This window comes from Mobula hypostoma, chromosome 12, assembly GCF_963921235.1.
Source record: "Mobula hypostoma chromosome 12, sMobHyp1.1, whole genome shotgun sequence".
Classification (NCBI taxonomy): domain Eukaryota; kingdom Metazoa; phylum Chordata; class Chondrichthyes; order Myliobatiformes; family Myliobatidae; genus Mobula; species Mobula hypostoma.
The window spans coordinates 8,783,459-8,803,345 of NC_086108.1; the positions used below are offsets into that span (position 1 = coordinate 8,783,459).

General features: G+C 49.4%; 1 protein-coding gene across 2 annotated transcripts in view; it reads left to right on the top strand.

The window, feature by feature from the left end:
- Window positions 1-11,278: 11,278 nt before the first annotated feature.
- Window positions 11,279-19,887, top strand: part of LOC134354603 (hypoxia-inducible factor 3-alpha-like) — a 60,577-nt gene continuing 51,968 nt past the window's right edge. For both annotated transcript variants that reach the window (XM_063063598.1, XM_063063599.1), the window contains exons 1-4: window positions 11,279-11,690; window positions 12,868-13,007; window positions 16,264-16,348; window positions 18,140-18,255. In XM_063063598.1, the coding sequence (XP_062919668.1) occupies window positions 11,468-11,690; window positions 12,868-13,007; window positions 16,264-16,348; window positions 18,140-18,255 (564 nt within the window). In that variant the 5' untranslated portion in view covers window positions 11,279-11,467. The remainder of the gene's footprint in view (window positions 11,691-12,867; window positions 13,008-16,263; window positions 16,349-18,139; window positions 18,256-19,887) is intronic.

Here is a 19,887-nt window from a genome sequence, read left to right on the forward strand (position 1 = left end):
TGACAAGAGGGCATATTGGAGCGGGATATATAAGCTAGTTACTAATTTAACAAGATGCTGCCTCAGCGCTGTCAGATGGTAAACACAGAATACAGAGCATTACAGCACACTACACGCCCTTTGGCCCACAAAATTGTGTAGTTGGGAGAGTACAGTCAGAGAATGTTCCAAGGAGCCCTAAACACCTGAACTACAGTACTATGCAGAAGTCATAGACACATATACAAAAGTTTGTATATAGCTAGGATTGTACTACTGTAGTTATTTTATGTATTGCACCATACTGCTACCGCCAAAAAAAAAAATCATGACATATGTGAGTGATGATAAATCTGATTCTGACATGGGTCTCTGTGGACAGGGACTGAGAGTGGGAAAGGGGCAGGGAGAGGGGAATCATGGTTGGGAAAAGGGAAAAGGAGAGGGGAAGGAGCAGGAAGCATTCTGTGTGTGTGCGTGCGTGCATCGAAGACTTTTGTACAGTACTGTATGATGAAGCAGTGCTCTGCTCTGAGAGGGGCCTCTTAACTGCAAGGTGTGTAGATGGACGTGTGTGATCCCTAGATCTTAGACCATAAGACACAGGATCAGAATTAGGCCATTCAGCCCACTATTCCATCATGGCTGATTTATTACCCCAGTCTCCTGCCTTCTCCCGTAAACTTTGACATTAGATTAGATTAGATTATGAGGACACTCAGTCCTCGTTTATTGTCATTTAGAAATGCATGCATTAAAAAATGATACAACGTTCCTTCAGAATGATATCACAAGAAAACATAGGACAAACCAAGACTAAAACTGACAAAACCACATAATTATAACATATAGTTACAACAGTGCAAAGCACTACCATAATTTGATAACGAGCAGACCATGGGCACGGTAAAAAGAAGTCTCAAATTCCCGATAGACTCATTATCTCATGCAGGCGGCAGAAGGGAGAAACTCTCCCTGCCATGAACCTCCAAGCACCGCCAACTTACCGACGCAGCACCATTGGAAGCACCCGACCACAGCGGACTCTATGAATCCGTCCGAAAACTTCGAGCCTCCGACCAGCCCCTCCAACACAGCCTCTCCGAGCACCATCCTCTGCCGAGCACTTCAACCCTTCCCCGGCCACCGAGCAACAAGCAAAGCCAAGGACTCTTGGCCTTCTCCTCCAGAGATTCTGGACCACACAGTAGCAGCAGCAGCGAAGCAGGCATTTCAGAAGTTTCACCAGATGATCCTCCGTGCTTTCACGTCCGTCTCCATTAAATGAGGATTGTGCACGGCACTCTACTTGACAAATAACAGACATCACCACTGGAGTGGCCGCTGCAAGCTGCGTCGCGCTGCCATCTTCGCCTCCCGCCTCCCGATCAGACATCTTGACTGATCAAGAACCTATCAATCTACACTTTAGATATACTGAACGACTGGGCCTCCAGAGTTGTCCATGGCAATTAATTCCGTGGATTCACCACCTTGTGCCTCAAGAAATTCTTCATCTTCCTTTTAGCTTGGCTAATAACAACTCAGTCATCATCATAGGTAAAATATTTAGTCATCACGTGACTATTGTGCCATCTTTCTGACCATGTGTTGGAACACTTGCTTTTTTTTCAGCCTTTGCCAATGCTTGACCAGTGAAATGAGGAGGTTTTGGAGAAGGGTCGGTGAAACCGAGTTCACTGAAAGCAAAAACAACCCCAAAGACGATGAGAAAAAATGTGCTCTTTCTGCCCACAGGAGGAAATGAGGTAAGGTTTGTTTGTGTAGGCCGGGCTGCTGGTACAGAATGTGCTGACTCGCTGGGATAATTATTTCAATCCATTCACGGAACACTATTAATTTACTCTGTACACAAGATCAGTCCCACTGGTTCAGTGACACCCACAGCACCCTTCAACTGTTGCTACATGGGAAGGGAGGGTAATTTTAGACAACTAGAAATGTTTTTTAACCAGTTATGTTCTGTTTCAATCACATTAAAATATTTTACATGCACCTTTACCACCCACAGGCAGAACCAAAGGCTAAAAACTGTTTTATACACACCATCTGGGTTTCCTGAAGAATAATGAAGTGGATCGATCCCCAGGGTCTGATGGGATCCATCACAGGTTGTTGAAATAAATTCAAAGTTAACTCATTATTATCATTACTGCCTGTTATCCCTCTGGTGTTTAGGGCAGCAATGAAGGACCTCCATCTCTTGTGGTGTTCAGGGCTTCCTTCATTGTGTCAGTAACTTCCTCTTGGCTATCACTACTGTCAGTCATGCAAGTCCCAGGTGGAGACTCAGGAATACCATCACACTCAGATGTAGAAGGATTCTTCTTTGCTGTTTCTGTATCAAATTTGCTTTACCAGTCAGAGCTGTTAGCCCTGATCTGAACCTGTGGACCACTGTGAGCCTATCCTCTCCCCTTTGACCTGTCTGGCATGGGATAACTCTACCAAGAGCCAAAGCACAAGGCCCTGACTCTAGTCAACATAGCTCTCTGGGTCTCCAAACAATGTCAAGGTTGTGATCCTCTCGGAGGGAATATATATCAAAGTACACATAGAGTCAATGAGAAGTACAGCACAGAAAAAGGCCCTTTGGCCCATCTAGTCACAGGCCTCCAGTCAGAGAGGCAACCCTTTACTAGCACTCTTTGGTTTCTCCCATAATGACAATGTCTAATTCAATTTACTACCTCATCCTGAATGCTGAGTGACTCAACCTTCTTGACTACCCTCCCATGTGGGACCTTGCTAAAGTCCATGTAGACATCTACTTTCCTGGTAACTTCTGGAAAAACTCTCTAAGGTTGGTTAGACACGACCTACCACACACAAACCCATGCTGGCTATCCCTAATCAGTCCATGTCCATGTGAAATTATCCACACAGGTTGAAGAGGTGGAGCGGAGTGATGATGGCGCTAAACGGCGACTCCTTTGCTTGCATCTTTGTAATCAGCTTTATTTCTATCTTTGTTATCTCTTTTTATCCCTTTCAAACTTCTTTTAAAGACCCTGACCTGGAGTTACACTCTGAATTCGGTTCTTTGCGGAAATGGGACCCGCTGTCAGGGCCTCACGACTGGCCACTTTTCAATATGCCAAGGATGTGGCCCGGAAGACTAGCACGCCTCCAGGGTGCCAGATTTTCATGGCTCTGGAGGTGGGCGGATTCAAGGCTGGTGCTGCTGCCGCCGCCACCCGCTAATGCATCGCGGGAGAACAAGGAAGATCGGAAGCAGCAGGCTTGTTGCTAGCTGTGTGCCCAGAGGCAGAAAAAGCAACACAACAGACTTTTAACACCATAAATCAGCAAGTTGTTTTGTTATGTCTCCCCTCTCGCTGTGAAACAGGAACAGCTCTTTTTTCCCCTATTAGGAAGAGAGAGAGAGCCTGCGGTAAATGAAATATCAGGTAAATGAGTAGTCTTTGGGTTATGCAAGTCTGTGTCTTTATTGATGCTTTGCTGCATGTTTGAGTGCTCCATGGGAGACATAGATGCTTTTTTGCCGATGGGGGTGCTTGTTGCCTTGCTGCTGCTTGTGTGTGGGAGGAGGGAGCTGGGGGGGGCTGTGGGATTCTAACATTTAACTGTCATTCATTCTTTGGGGCACTCCTCTGTTTTTGTGGATAATTGCGAAGAAAAAGAATTTCAGGGTGTACTTTCTGTGACATTAAATATATCTATTGAAACCTATTGACTGGTTTGTGACCCTGATGGTTGTGGGGTAATAACTGTTCTTGAACCTGGTGGTGTGGGACCTAAGGCTCTTGTACCTCATCCCCACTGGTACTAGTGAAAACAGAGTCCTTTAGCCACAGGTGAGGTTCCAGAGGACTGGACAAGAGCCAACATGTTCCTTTGTTTATGAAGTGCAATAAATAAAAACAGGAAATTACACAGCGGAGAGCCTGATGTCAGTGGTAAGGAAATTATTGGAGAAGATCCTTAGGGATAAGATTTAATCACGTCTGGAAAAACATGAACTTATTTGCGATGGTTAGCATGGCCTTGTGTGGAGAAGATCATTGATTGTTATGATTGTTGGTGCCAGATGGGGTGGTTTAAGTATTTCAGAAACTGCTGCTTTCCTGGGGTTTTCACATCCAACGGTCTCTAGATGTTACAGAAAATGGTGTGAAAAACAAAAAAGCATCCAGAGAGCAGCAGTTCTGTGGGCAAAATCACCTTATTAATGAGAGAGGTCAGCGGAGAATAGCCAGACTGGTTCAAGCTGACAGGAAGGTGACAGCAACTCAAATAACCATGTGTTACAATAGTAGTATGCAGAAGAGCATCTTTGAATGTACAACACATCAAATCTTGAAGAGGATAGGCTGCAACAGAAGAACACAGGAGGTAACTAATAAAGTGGTCATTGAGTGCATGTCTCCATATACTACCCTGAGGTTCATTTCTCACAGGTATTTACAGGAAAATAAAGAACTGCTATATCACTTATGAAAAGCTATACCTAAGCAGGATGGCAGAGTGGAGGTACGTCTCTACCAAAGGAAACTCCCCCACCTAGCCTGCGTATCACCCTTGGGCAAGGTGTGGCAAATGCTTAGCACCACCTCCCCGATCAGGATCATGTGAAGCCATGGGATCAGATGGTAGGTGGTCATATGAGCAGCTGGTTCTTATCACAATTCTCGTTTATGCAACCACTGACACCAGGCAGACAATCGTTGAAGAACACTGATAATGGCTGGGGACATCCGTTTTTTAAAGACACGGCAGCGAAGAAGGCAATGGCAAACCACTTCTGTAGAAAAATTTGCCAACAGTCATGATCATGGAAAGACCAGGATCGCCCACGTCATACGACACGGCACATAATGAACAAACAAACAACAGAGGTGATTTATGAGGGTAGGGTACTGGACTTTAGTAAAGCTTTCGACAGTGTTCCTCATGGTAACCTGATTCAGAAGATAGTGGCGCAATTGGACTCAAATTTGTCTTGGCCATAACAGACAGAGGATGGTGAGGGAGAGGAGTTATTCTGATTAGAGGTCATTGACCAGAATCAGAATCTGGTTTATTACACTGGACCACAAATATTTTGCTTCCTGAATACTTTTGGGTGTATCTTATTGATTTTGGGCTACTGATCATGAAAATCACCATGAAATTTCCCCATCACGCACCTTTTTAAAAAAACCACATATTTATTATTTCAATTTATAATTGAAGTGAGAATAACTGACGCCAAGATTAAGGAAGGCGTTTTTGTGGTTCTCAAATCAAACAGGTCATCAATGACAGGCAATTCGAAGAACTTCTAGTGGGACCGGAGAAAATTGCATAGAAGGCATTCAAGGATGTTGAAAATTTTCTTGGTAACTACAGAGCACCAAACTACATGCAGCTGGTTGACAAGATGCTTCAAGCATACAAAACCATGAAGTGCAACATGTCACTAAAGATTCATTTTCTGCATTCCCATTTAGACTTCTTCACTGCAATCTTAGCGCTGTCAGTGACAAGCATGCTGAAAGATTTCACCAGGAATTGCAGTCATGGAGAAACGGTATCAGGGCAACTGGAATCCATTAACGCTGGCTGATTATTGATGGACACATAAGCCAGAAGGCTCAGACACTGAGTACAAACGAAAATCAGCAAAACATTTTAGCTTAGTTGAACTATTGCAAAGCGAGAGAACCATTAAACATTATATTCAATAAAAGTTCATTTCTTGTTTCTCTAAACTCGTGCGTGATACAAGTAGTCAATAATTATATTTATGTTCAGCTTCAAGTAGCCTATCATAAACAAAAAAACTGTCGTCCAGTGTTATCCCTGATAAATGTCGTGAAATTTGTTGTTTTGTGGCAGCAGTGCAGAGCTGGGATATCCAGGGAGGGGGAGCACCTCTGGTGAAGGGCCTTATTGTGTCCATTCTAGTACAGCTCACTCAACTTTGGCCCCCACCGGTCACTCAACTCTCACCTGTGGCTCCAAGTGGCCGTTTGCATGCGACAGTGACTTCGACAGGCGGGCTAAACCAGGTGAGGGAAGCTGGCGGGCCTCATACTACAGTGAGATAGGGACATGCCTGACCCAGCATGGGATTCAATGTCCATTCAGAAATCTGATGCAGAGGGGAAGAAGATGTTCCTGAATCACTGAGTGTGAGTCTTCAGAATTCTGTACCTCCTTCCTTGAAGGTAACAATAAGAGGGCACGTCTTGGGTGAGACGGGGGGGGGGGGGTCCTTAATAACGGATGCTGCCTTTTTGAGGCATTGCTCCTTGAAGATGTCCTGGATACTAGAGGCGCTCATACCCATGATGGAGCTGACTAAGTTTACAACTCTCTGCAACTTACTACGATTCTGTACAGCAGCCTCCACTCCCATAACGAGACAGTGATGCAGCCAGTTAGAATGCTCTCCATGATATATCTCTAGAAATTTGTGAGTGACTTTGGGTGACATGCCAAATCTCCTCAAATTCCTAGTGAAACATAGCCACTGTTGTGCCTTCTTTGTAGCTGCATCAAAGTGCTGGGTCCATATTAGATCCTCAGAGGTATTGACTCCCTCACCTGGAGTGTGTTCCCTCACCTTACCCTTTCTGAAGTCCCCAATCAGTTCTTTGGTCTTACTGATGTTTGGTCTTAATGACGACGGACAACCACCACCACAATGCAACTTCTAAGAAATTAGGATAAACTACAAAAATAAACAAATAGTGCAAAGGCAGAACATTTTTCATGGGTTCATGTACCATTCAGAAAGTTGATGGCAGAGAGGTGTTCTTAAAACATCGAGTGTGGGTCTTTGGGCTCCTGTACACCCCTGAGAAGAGCAGAGCGAGCTGCATCAGTGACTATTGTCCAGTAACACTGACATCTACTGTGATGGAGTGCTTTGAGACGTTGATCATGGGTCAAATTAACTCTGGCCTGAGCAAAGATCTGGTCCTGTTGTAACTTGCGTACCACTACAATAGGTCTACAATCTCACCGGCTCTCCACTCAGCTTTGAACTACCAGGTCAACAGGAATGCCAACTGTTTATTGATTACAGCTCAGTATACAACACTGTCATTCCCAGAGAACTAATCAATAAGCTTCAAATCCTAGGCTTCTGTACTTCCCCCTGGAACTGGACCTTCAACTTCCTCATCAGGAGACCACCATTAGTGCAGATCAGAAATAACATCTCCTCCTTATTGTCAATCAGTACAGGCACACCCCAAGGATGTGTGCTTAGCCCACTGCTCTTCTCTCTCTACACCCATGGTCGTGTGGCTAGGCACAGCTCAAATGCCACCTATTAATTTGCTGATGACACAAGTGTTGTTGACATACTCTCTGATGGTGTCGAGGAGGTCGCCACCCTGGGATAAAGACTGTGCATTCACTCTCTGTGCCACTCATGGTTTAATGCCTCTGTATGATCGCTCTCTGTCCCCTACACCGCAAGAAAGTCCTAGCCTGTCCACTCTTCTCCATAACTCAGTCCCTTAAGTCCTCACAAGATTCTTGTAAATCTTTTCTGCACTCTTTCCAGTTTAATGACGTCTTTCCTACAGCAGGTGACCACAAACTTACACAGTACTCCAAGTACAGCCTCACTGATGCCTTGTGCAACTGCAAGGTAATGACCTAAACTGACCATTGCTGGGCTAGCTATTTCAATGACTTTGTGGTTTGACTGAGATTGAAACATCGAGGCAGCAGGCAGTGTGCCCTGCTGTCGAAAGGAGGCCCTGCATCTGAGGGGCCTTCTCTTTCCCTTGATGGTGAGTGAGAATCTGCTGGTCCTCAAGTCAGGGAACTCGGACAAGCAATGCAGCAGAATGTAACATCCAAACAGTTGTTCCAGGAGTGATCTCTTTCCCTCCCTCACCAGTTGTTCTTTTCTCTTTAAAGAGGTTCTGTGATTTTTTTTATGCTGCCTGCAGAAAGATGAACCTCAGGACTGTATACTGGACACCTACTTATATAATAAATGTACTTTGAATCCCAACTTCTACACTCAGTGCCCTGACTAAAGGCCAGCATACCAATCACCTTCTTCACCACCCTGTCCACCTGTGACACTACCTTCAGGGAACAACGTACTTGTACTCCCAGGTCCTGAGTTTAATCTGAACAAGATCCTGCAAAACAACACACACAAAATGCTGGAGGAACTCAGCAGGTCAGGCAGCATCTATGGAAATGAATAGACAGCCAAGGTTTCAGGCCGGCACTTCTTCAGGATGGAAAGGGGAGGGTGAAGATGCCAGAATAAAAAGATGGGGGAAGGGTTGGGGAAGGGGGATAGCTAGAAGGTGAAACATGAAGCCAGGTGGGTAGGAGAGATAAAGGGCTAGAGAGGAAGGAATCTGATAGGAGAGGAGAGAGGACCAGAGGAAAAAGGGAAGGAGGAGGGGACACAGGGAAATAATAGGCAAGTGAGAAGAGCTAAGCGGCCAGAGTGAAGAACAGAAGAGGGAGGGGGAAGAAAAAAATATTACGAGAAGGAGACATCGATATTCACGTCTCAGGTACCCAGATAGAACATGAGATGCTGCTCCTCCACTCTGATGGTGGCCTCATTTTGGCACAAGAGGAGGCCATGGACCGACCTGTCGGAATGGGAACTGGAATTAACGTGTGGTAACTGGGAAGTTCTGCTTTTGGTGGATGGAGCAGAGATGCTCAACCAAGTGGCCCCCCAGAGTTGCTGCACAAATTGATAGGGTGGTTAAGAAGGCATGTGATGTGTTGGCTTCATCAGGGGATTGAGTACACGAGCCGTGAGGTAATGTAAAAACCCTGGTTAGACCACATTTGGAGTATTGTGTTCAGTCCTGGTCGCCTCATTATAGGAAGGATGTGGAAGCTTTCAAGAGAGAGTGCAGAGGAGATTTACCAGGATGCTGCCTGGATTAGAGAGAATATCTTATGAGGGTAGGCTGAGTGAGCTAGGGCTTTTCTCTGGAGTGAAAGACAATGAGAGGTAACTCAATACAGGTGTACAAGATGATAAAGAGGACGTTGGCCAACTCGCTTTGGCAATGCGACAACAGGGAATCATAGCGCTCATTCATGTTGATGTCATTGAAATGAACCTTGCCCATGCAGAATAGAAGAGAGAGGGAAGGGAATGGAGGGAGGGGGGAAGGAACAGAGGGAGAGAGGGGAAGGGAACAGAGGGAGAAAAAGCGATAGGGAACAGAGAGAGAGCGGAAGGGAACAGAGGGAGAGAGCGCGATAGGGAACGGAGGGAGACGGGGAAGGGAATGGAGGGAGAGAGAGCAAAAGGGAACCGAGGGAAAGAGAGTGATAGAGAACAGAGGGAGAGAGAGCAGAAGGGAACAGAGGGAGAGAGAGCGGAAGGGAACAGAGGGAGAGAAAGAGAGCGCACAGAAAGGAACAGAGGGAGAGGGAGTGGAAGGAAACAGAGAGAGAGAGTGTGGAAGGGAACAGAGGGAGAGAGAGCGGAAGGGAACAGAGAGAGAGGGAGTGGAAGGGAACAGAGAGAGAGAGAGCAGAAGGAAACAGAGAGAGAGAGCGCGGAAGGGAACAGAGGGAGAGAGAGCGGAAGGGAACAGACGGAGAGTGGGGAAGGAAAAGGAGAGAGAAAGGGGAAGGGAATGGAGGGAGAATGGGGAGGTCAGAGGGAAGGGCTGCCGCACTCCCTCCTCACTGCACTTCCCACATTGTGGAGCTCCCTCCTCACTGCCCCACCAGCAGTGCAGCACTCCCTCCACACTGCCTCTCCCATACTGCAGAGCTCCCTCCCACAGCACGGCACTAACACGCTGATGTCCTCCTCCCTACATATCCCACCCCTACTTTCCCCCGTCACCTTTCCACCCACCTGCCACCTTACCCCACCCTCTCACTGATGCAGTTGGTCCAGCTGGCAATGTTGATGTGGCTTGGCATGCTGCCTTCGCCACACTCACTGCCCAGGCTCTCCCGACCTTACGCCACCCCTGCCCATCACAGAAACCCTCCTCTCACTCGATGCACCCGGCTGGCAACGTCGCTGATGCGGCTCAGCCGCCATGTTTCAGCTGATCCAAGAGCAGGATGGTCAGCAGGATGTGGCCAAAGTGGTTAACACCGATCTGCAGTTCAAAGTTGTCCTCTGTCACCTGTCTGAGGCCAATGGGAGCCCCTGGGAAGGAGAAAAGGAGATTGAGGGGGCGCAGAGAGACAGAGGGAGGGTTAGGTGCAGTGTGGTGAGAGAGAGGTGGTGAGGGGAAGAGTAAGAGCAGGGAGTGTGAAAGAGAGAGAATAAGGTGGCGAGGGGAGGAGTGTGAAAGAGAGAGGTGGCGAGGGGAGGAGTGAGAGAGTGTGAAAGAGAGAGGTGGCAAGGGGAGTGAGAGAGTGTGAAAGAGAGAGGTGGCGAGGGTAGGAGTGAGAGAGTGTGAAAGAGAGAGGAGCGAGGGGAGGAGTGAGAGAGTGTGAAAGAGAGAGGTGGCAAGGGGAGTGAGAGAGTGTGAAAGAGAGAGGTGGCGAGGGTAGGAGTGAGAGAGTGTGAAAGAGAGAGATGGCGAGGGGAGGAGTGAGGAAGTGTGAAAGAGAGAGGTGGCGAGGGGAGGAGTGAGAGAGTGTGAAAGAGAGAGGTGGCGAAGGGAGGAGTGAGAGAGTGTGAAAGAGAGAGGAGCGAGGGGAGGGGTGAGAGAGTGTGAAAGAGAGAGGTGGCGAGGGGAGGAGTGAGAGAGTGTGAAAGAGAGAGGTGGCGAAGGGAGGAGTGAGAGAGTGTGAAAGAGAGAGGAGCGAGGGGAGGAGTGAGAGAGTGTGAAAGAGAGAGGTGGCGAAGGGAGGAGTGAGAGAGTGTGAAAGAGAGAGGAGCGAGGGGAGGAGTGAGAGAGTGTGAAAGAGAGAGGTGGCGAGGGGAGGAGTGAGAGAGTGTGAAAGAGAGAGGAGCGAGGGGAGGAGTGAGAGAGTGTGAAAGAGAGAGATGGCGAGGGGAGGAGTGAGAGAGTGTGAAAGAGAGAGATGGCGAGGGGAGGAGTGAGAGAGTGTGAAAGAGAGAGGTGGCGAGGGGAGGAGTGAGAGGGCGGTGTGTGTGGGGGTAAGGGAGGAGTGTAAAGGAGGGAAGGGTGTAGGAGAGGGAGGGGTGTAGAGAGAGAGGAGTAAAAGAGAGGGGGGTGAAAGAGGCGGAGAGTGGAGCGTACGGGAGGACGGGGATTCTGTGCGGCCTCCGGGCAGCCGAGGGTTAAAGACGGCGCGGTCGTCAGACAGGGGGCGGATCGGATTTCGTGTTTTGTTTTCCTCGCTGGGACGGGACGTGAGAGGGAGGAGGTGGTGGTGGTGGTGGTGGTGGTGGTTTATTCGAGCTCGGAGCGTCGAGCCGATATTGGGATCAGGGAGCAGGCCTGTGGATCCGAGCGTTTAAATAACCCGAGTCCCAGGGCTTGAAGGCCTTTCCGCCGGTCCGGACCGGACCGAGGGGGGCGGGCGGTTTGTCCCACGACTCGCCGGAGCGGGCTGTGAGGAGGAGGCTGCGGGGATGGGGGAGATGGGCGGGGAGGCCGAGGACCAGGCCCCGACCCAGCAGCGCCGCGAACGGTCCCGGGACGCGGCCCGTAGCCGCCGCGGACGGGAGACCGAGGTGATGTACCAACTGGCCCAGCAGCTACCGCTGCCCCGCGGCGCCGCCTCCCACCTGGACAAAGCCTCCGTCATGCGGGTGGCCATCAGCTACCTGCGGCTCCGGACCCTCCTCCGGTCCGGTAAGTGGCAGCTTCTTTCTTGTTCTCTCCCTCTCCTCCTCTCTCTCTCTCTCTGTGTCTCTCTCTCTCTCTCTGCCTCTCTCCCCCCCGTGTGTGTGTGTCTCTCTCTCTCTCTCTGCCTCTCTCCCCCCCGTGTGTGTGTGTCTCTACCCCCCCGTGTGTGTCTCTCTCTGCCTCTCTCCCCCCCCGTGTGTGTGTGTGTGTCTCTACCCCCCCGTGTGCGTCTCTCTCTGCCTCTCTCTCCCCCTCCGCCTCTCTCTCTCTTTCTCTCTCTTCCCCTTCTCTGTGTGTGTGTGTCTCTCTCTCCCTCTCTCTCTCCCTCCCCCTTCTGTGTGTGTGTGTCTCTCTCTTTCTCGCTCTTCCCCCCTGTGTGTGTGTGTCTCTCTCTCTGCCTCTCCCCCCCCCGTGTATGTGTCTCTCTCTCTCCCCCTCCCCCTCTGTGTGTGTGTGTGTCTCTTCCTCTCTCCCCCTCTGCCTGCCTCTCTCTTTCTTTCTTTCTCTCCCCCCCCATGTGTTTATGTGTGTCTCTATCTCTCTGTCTCACACCGTCTCTCTCTCTCTGTCTGTTCTGCATTGTGCCATGATATGGGAATATAGAGGAGCTGACAGGCAGATGGTCTGTCCCGCGGGGACCAGTTCCAAGTACCGACTCCCCACCACCACCTTTGTCTTCAGAAACTACCCTGCTTGTCAAACAGTGGGGGCACCTTTTTGCCCTCTCCCCTCCATGTGCCCTCATCCCCTTTACTGAATCTTTTCCTTCTCTGCCAATTTGCCTTGGCTGTTTGTTAACCTTGGAACCACCCCCCAAACAAAAAAAATTCTCGCACGTCCAACAAACGATCTGTTGGACTCTGCCTTCAATGTAATCAGTGCACTCGGGCAGAGTATCTCCCAATGGCTCACCAGCGCCAAGCAGGGACCTTCTCCCTCTGTCTGCAGCCCCTAGGTGCTTCTAAATTGGTTCAGCTTCTGTGAATTGTTTCTCCCCCCAGCTTCTCAGATGCCTGCCTATAGCTGAAGGAGTACCTTCCACCTGTTTACAGTGCTCCGTGAGTGATCAGAATCAGCGCTAGCTGGCTGGCTTGGGAGCCCAGACTTGGCTGGGGTCCATCTGAAGGCAGCTGAACTAGTCTTTTCCCTACTGTCACTGACGGTCTGTTACTCTGTCATACAGTGCCAGCGGAGAGTGGTTTGGCCGTGCACTTGAACGCCTTTTACCTCCGAGCGGTCGATGGCTTCTTCATGGTGCTGACGGAAGAAGGTGACATCGTATACCTGTCGGAGAACGTGAACAGATATCTCGGGCTGACCCAGGTGATCAAAGGGTTAATGCATGGCAGAGGCCCGGGTTATGTAATTCGAATTCAGATTTGTTCATTTATCACATGTACAATGGAAACATACCATGGAGTATATCCATTGTGTCAACAACGGATGTACAACTGTTGCCACACATTCTGGCGCCATCAGACTTGCTGCCCGTTACGTCCCTTGCTGGCAGTGAAGGTCCTCCGTCCGTGGCGCTGTTCAGGGCTCCCTTCACTGTGCCAGGAGCTTGCTCTCTGTTTCCACTACTGTCAGTTAGGCAAGACCCGGGAATCCTGTTGCACACCGATGTAGAAGGACTCTTCATTGCTGTTTCCCTAACAATTTTGTTTGACCAGTCAAGGTTGTTAGCCCTGAGCTGAACCCCCGAACCTGTGGGCCACTCTTAGTCTGGCCTCTACCCTTTGGCCTGTTTGGCATGGGTGACCCTCCCAAGAGCCAAAACGCAAAGCCCTGACTCCAGCCAGCATAGCTCACCTGGTCATTGAGGCACACAAGCCCCCAAATCCTTCGATAAGGTTGTGGTCCTCTTTAAGGCACCAATATAGTATGCCCCCAAAGTCCAGCAGAACAAGACAGGTAACGACAACAGCTAAGCAAGCCCCTTTCCTCCCACCCATCCAACTCCACACCACACTCACACTTCCAACCCAAGGTCCGGCCTTCAGCCTCCAGTGGACTTGTGGACTCGCGTGTGTCGCAGCCTCTAACGCTCCCAGTGGATTCACTGTCCCAGGGCTTCGTTGGCCATGGCAGCTGGGATGCATGGACTGTGATGTCGGGGTCTCATCGCATTGGAGGTCTTCTAGGTGTAGAGAATTGGGGATCATGAGACTGTAATAACAGAGGCCTGTGACTGTTATAATTCTGGCTTTTGATCTTCAGTTTTGGACATCTAGACACAGTACAGCACAGGAACAGGCCCTTCAGCAATGATGGCTGTGCTGAGTAGGATGCCAAATTTAAACGAATTCCTTCTGCCTGCACATGGTCTACGTCCCTGCATTCCCTATTTTGTGAGATTGGGATTTTGATATGACATGTCTTCAGCCTGCGACATTGGTGATCTTAGAAACGCTCAAAATGCCAGGGTTCCCCCAGCCTCAGATCCACGGACCCCTTGGTTGATGGTAGGGGCTCCACGGCATTAAAAAAAAGGTTGGGAACTCCAAACTCAGCAGGGCTGGCAGCATCTATGGAGTCAACATTGTGGGCCAAGACCTGTCATCAGGACTGGAGAGGAAGGGGACAGAAGGCAGAATAAGAAGTTGGGCGGAGGTGAAAGAGTACAAGCTGGCAGGTGATAGGTGAGGGGGAAAGTGGGTGAGGGGATGGAAGAAGCAAAGCTGGGACGTGATGGGTGGAAGAGGTAAAGGGCGGAAGAAGAAGGAATCTGATAAGAGAGTCCTTGTTCGTCCATCATTGGCATCGATGAGAACCTTGACACCATTATGATGGTGTCGAGACTAGCGCGTGATTTGGATTTAAGTGAGGGAGAGTTGCGCAGCGTCAGCCTCACTCTCTCTTCCCAATTCCCATCTGGATCCAGTGGCAAGACAGAGTCTAGACGGTTGGCGATGGGACTAGGCGCAGTGCATGACCAGGACGTCTTCTGTGTCTTGTCCTGCTCTACACGTTCCACAACGCTTGCAGAGACTGCCTTCTTGACCGTTGGACCTTCCATTGGTCTCGTCCGTTCAATCCGCCGGAGTCTGTCTTCACATGCTGGGATAGACAACTCCCTATCTCACCGAGGGTTGAGACCCGTCGGCTACCCTCACCTGGTTTAGCCGGCTTGTCGAAGCCGTTGCCCGGGGTGTGGCCGCTGTCGCATGCAAACAGCTATGGGGAGCCACAGGTGAGAGCTGAGTGCCAGGTGGGGACCAAAGGTGGACTAACCGCCCTGAAAAGGATGCAACATGCTCCCCCACCAGAGGTGCTACCCCTCCCTGACACCCCATACACCCCAAGAGAGTAGACAATGGGAGACAGGGAAGGAGGAGGGGAAGCAGGGGAAGTGATGGGCAGGTCATGAGGGCAAGGGAAGAGATGAAAAGGGATGAGAGGTCCTCCAGAATGAGGGAAAACAAAGCGGAGGGAGGAGCAGAGGGGAGTGGTCACCAGAAGTTAAAGAAATCGATGCTTATGCCCTCAGATTCGAGGCTAGCCAGATAGAATACAAGGTGTTGCTCCTCCAGCCTGCCTCTGGCCTCATTGTGGCCGCAGAGAAGACCATCATCAGACACATCAGTTTAGGAATGGGTAGCCACAGGGATTGACATATGGGAAGTCCAAAGGCTGTAATATTGGGCATCGGATTTATAATATTGGGATCGGGATTAATGCTGAGATCACTGCCTATGGTGGGAGTGTCTAAGATCAGAGGAGAAACCGTCAGAATAGAGAGGTGTCCTTTTCGAAAGGAGATGAGGAGGAATTTCTTTAGCCAGAGAGTGGTGAAACTGTGAAATTTGTTGCCAAGTCTGTGGGTATATTTAAGGCAGAGATTCTTGATTAGTCAGGGCATGAAAGGATTTGGGGAGAAGACAGGGAGAGTGGAGCTGAGAGGGAAATAGATCAGCTGATGAACTGGTGGAACGGACTCGATGGGCCACATGGCCTAATTCTGCTGCTACGTCTTATGGAGCAAATACTATTAAATTCAAACAAGAACCAGTAGTGGGGGTGGGGGGGTGGTGGAGAGAACTTCTTTATATGTAATCTCCCCACAGTAATCACACACCATTGTTAGAACACAGACTGACAGTTTCACTGCTGGAGTAAATCTCTTACTATCTCTTCTTTCAGTTTGTCCTGACGAAGGGTCTCGGCCCGAAACGTCGACTGTACCTCTTCCAATAGATGCTGCCTGGCCTGCTGCGTTCACCAGCATGTTGTGTGTGTTGCTTGAACTTCCAGCATCTGCAGACTTCCTCATGTCAATCTCCACTCTAAGTGTACCGAATGACTTGGCCTCCACAGCCACCTGCGGCAGTGAATTCCACAGAACATTTTGTCAACTTCTAAACCAGGGGTTCCCAACCTCAGGCCCACTGACCCCTCAGTTAACTGTATTGGCCCATGGCATAAAAACGGTTGGGGCTCCTGTTCCAGACAAAATCAAATGGATGTCCATAAATCCATAAACTTGTTTGTTACCCAGTTTTGGTCTGTATGAGAGCTGGGTGTCTTTTATCGGTTAAGCAGTTCGAGACTTACGGTTCCCCACTCTCTACTCCCACAGCTTGCTCTGATCGGCCACAGCATCTTTGAGTTCATCCACCCATGTGATGAGGAGGAAGTGAAGGACCTACTGATGGCACGTCAAGGTGAGGGTCTCTCACCCACTTCCCTCCCCCAACACACATCCATTGGTGGGGAGCGGGTGCACGGGGAGAGTAAAGGGTTCAGAGGGGAGTAGGGTGCCAGAACAATGTAGACAACAAAATGCACAATGTGGTTCTGCAGGGGAGATCCTTTTATTCTCTGTTGCTATTTTGGGTGATTTTGAATCAGGGTGGTCTGCAAATAACAAACACTGAACTGAATATGCCTGGACTCTTTTGACTTCGTGTTTTATATTGTGTCTTTTTCACTTGTGTATATTTTTGTTGCTGTTGGCATGATTTGTCTTTTTTTTTGCACATGGGGCAGGGGTTTTATGATTTTCTTTAAATGGGTTCCATGATTTTCTTTGTTCAGAGGGAAGATGGATTCCAGGGTTATACACTGTATATAGTAATAAATATACTTTGAATCTTTGAGCAAAGTGGGTGGTGGGGTGGCAGTTCGTAGTTGGGCAGCGCAGTAGCATAGCAGTTAGTGTAACGCTGTTACAGCACCAGCAACAAGCTGGGTTCAAATCCCACTGCAGTCTGTGAGGAGTTTGTACATTTTCCCCGTGACCACGTGGGTTTCCTCCTGGCGCTCTGGTTTCCTCCCACATTCCTAAGACATACAGGTTAGTTGTGGGCGTGCTACGCTGGGGCTGGAAGCGTTGTGACACTTGTGGGCTGCCCCCAGCACAGACTTGGACTGTGATGGTTGTTGGCGCAAACGACACATTTCACTGTGTGTTTTGATGTACACCTGATTAATAATTCTTAAGTGATTCTGTCAAGGGTTGAGGTGCTCTCCCTGGTCCATGGAGTGTGCTGTCCGTTGGGAATGTGGGGGGATCAGGCACACACACGAGTATTTAGGGGGCTGATCACTGTAATCAGAGTGGAAATACTGCCACGGTTCCTTAAGGTTATAGTCAGGAGGATGTAATGGGGACAAGCTCCCACTACCTATCAAATGCTCCCAATGACATGTGTCTCAAATAGCCTCTGACAACCAAGTCCAGTTCCTGGCCTTCACATGTGGCTTAGCTACTCAGCCTGGCAGAACAGTTTCTACTGACTGGGGAAGGAGTAAAAGTGGGTTTCTGGTGCCTTAAAACCAGTCACTTTGTGCAGATGGGGCTTGTCAGCCGTGGTTGGCAGTTCATCTATGAAAGGGAAATCTCTGATATCTAACCTCCACTACCCACTCATGGGGGAGGCTTCGGCAGTAAACCCCGAGGGTTGAACCCAGAGCTGGAGTCCTTAAGGCACTCCTACATTGAGTTCAACGCTGACTGGCAACGCCTGCGATGCCGCTGTTGCCATACAGTATCGGTGCCTGCAGTTCTTTCGGATTCATCAGCTGCACGGAGAGGCGGTGGCTGCTGCATGGGCAACAGCTTACTGTCCGTGTCGTACTGCCCTAGCAGTGTCACGCAGGCAGCTGGGAGGCAACATCCGTGGTCGGCCCAGACCAATGAAGGACCTCAATATTGCCACCCAGAGTTGTGATGTCAGAATGTCAGAACTGTAATGTCGATGGTCTGGGGCTCGTAATGTCAGGGGCTCATGCGCTGGAGTACTGGTGGGCCTTTGAGCACTAATATTGGAGGGGACTATTAATACTAGTGGGCTTGGCAGTGTCACATGGAGGTGGTAATATTGGGGGAGTGATTAAGCTAGTCAGTTTAATCAAAGTGGACTAATTCACTTATTGACAAAATTAACTGTCTAACTCCATCTATTGTTTAATCAACTGACTGGCTGATTTGTTTCTTCCTGTGGATTCGTCAGTGCAAGGCCTCACAGCGAAGCGGGAGGCCCAGGCCCAGAGGGACTTCTTCATGAGGATGAAATCTACGCTGGTGAACGGGAAACGGGCCGTCACCATCAAATCAGCAACGTGGAGAGTAAGTAACATGCCCATGCAGTCCGAATCTTGTGGTTGCACCAAGCAGCGCGGCTAAACCAGCTGCAGCTGCCACGCACAAAATGCTGGAGGGACTCAGCAGGTCAGGCAGCATCTATGGAAATGAGTAAGCAGTTGATGTTTCGGGCCAAGACCCTTCTTCAGGATTGAGAAGGAAGGGGAAGATACCAGAAAAAGGAGGGGGAGGAGAAGGAGGACAAGATAATAGGTAATAGGTAAAGCCATGTGGATGGGAAAGATAAAGATAAAGGGCAGGAGAGGAAGGAATCTGATAGGAGAGGAGAGTGTTCCATAGGAGAAAGGGAAGGAGGAGGGGCAGCAGGGAGGGGTGAGAGGCAGGCCAGAGTGGGGAATAGAAGAAGAGGAAGAAGGAATTTCTTTTTACTGGAAAGAGAATTTGATATTCTTGCCATCAGGTCGTGGCTGCCCAGATGGAATATGAGGTGCTGGTCCTCCACCCTGAGGGTGGCCTCATCTTGGAACAAGCTGCCTTCCCATGTCTAAACACTGACTTGTGCAGGGACAGCTGACCTTGAACTTCTCCCTCCCTGGTGAAGTCGCTCCTGCAGTCGAGGAGGGAGCTCGTTGAGTTTAAGGACCGACGATGCACTTCCAGTTCGGGATGGTGTGGGAGTTGCCAGGGAATCTCTGGGTGGGGTGGTGGGACATAAAAGTATGTGAGGGCTAGATAGATACAGGCAGGAAAAGTTGTGAGATTAGAGCAGGGGAACAGAGCTGTTCGGGGGAATAGATTTAGAATGGAGATGAGGAGAAACTGCTTTTCCTAGAGCGGTGAATCTGTGGAATTCACTGCCCAGGGAAGCAGTGGAGGCTACCTCATTAAATATATTTAGAACAGTTTGTTTATATATAGCAGGGAAATTAAGGGTGTTGGGGAGAAGACAGGTAATTAGCGCTGACTCCACAGCCAGATCAGCTGACAGGCCAGACAGCCGACTCCTGCTCCTAGTTCTTATGTACTTACGGTGATGTTCCTTGAACCCTGTTGTCTTTCTCCTTTCTGGGTGAAGTGGCAGGTTTGGGACGTGGTCCTGGGAGGCTTCATGGCAATTAAAGACAGAGCAGTTGTAGGTGGTCCGGGATATAGACACGGTTCATGGAACACTGACCCACAATGGGATACAGGTGACGAGCTTTCTATTCTCTCATCCTGGATGGAGATGCCCAGTGAATGGAGGGTCCAAGGACCGAATGAACTGCTCCCCTTCATAGCATCGTACAAGCCCTATCGAGTGGCGCTGAACTATTAATTTGCCCGGTCCCGTTAGACCATAGCCCTCCATACCTCTCTCATCCATGTACCTATCCAAACTTGCATGCACCACTTGCACTGGCAGCTCATTCCACACTCTCACCACCCTCTGAGTGAAGATGTTTCCCCTCAGGTTCCCCTTAAATATTTCACCTTACACCTATGACCTCCAGTACTAGTCTCACAACTTGAGGGGAAAATGTTTGCATTCACCTGAACTAAACACCTCATAATTTTGTATACGTCTGTCAACTCTTCCCTCATTCTCCTAGGCTCCAGGGAATAATGTAGTAACCTATTCAACCTTTCCCTATAACTCAGATCCTCAAGACCCGACAA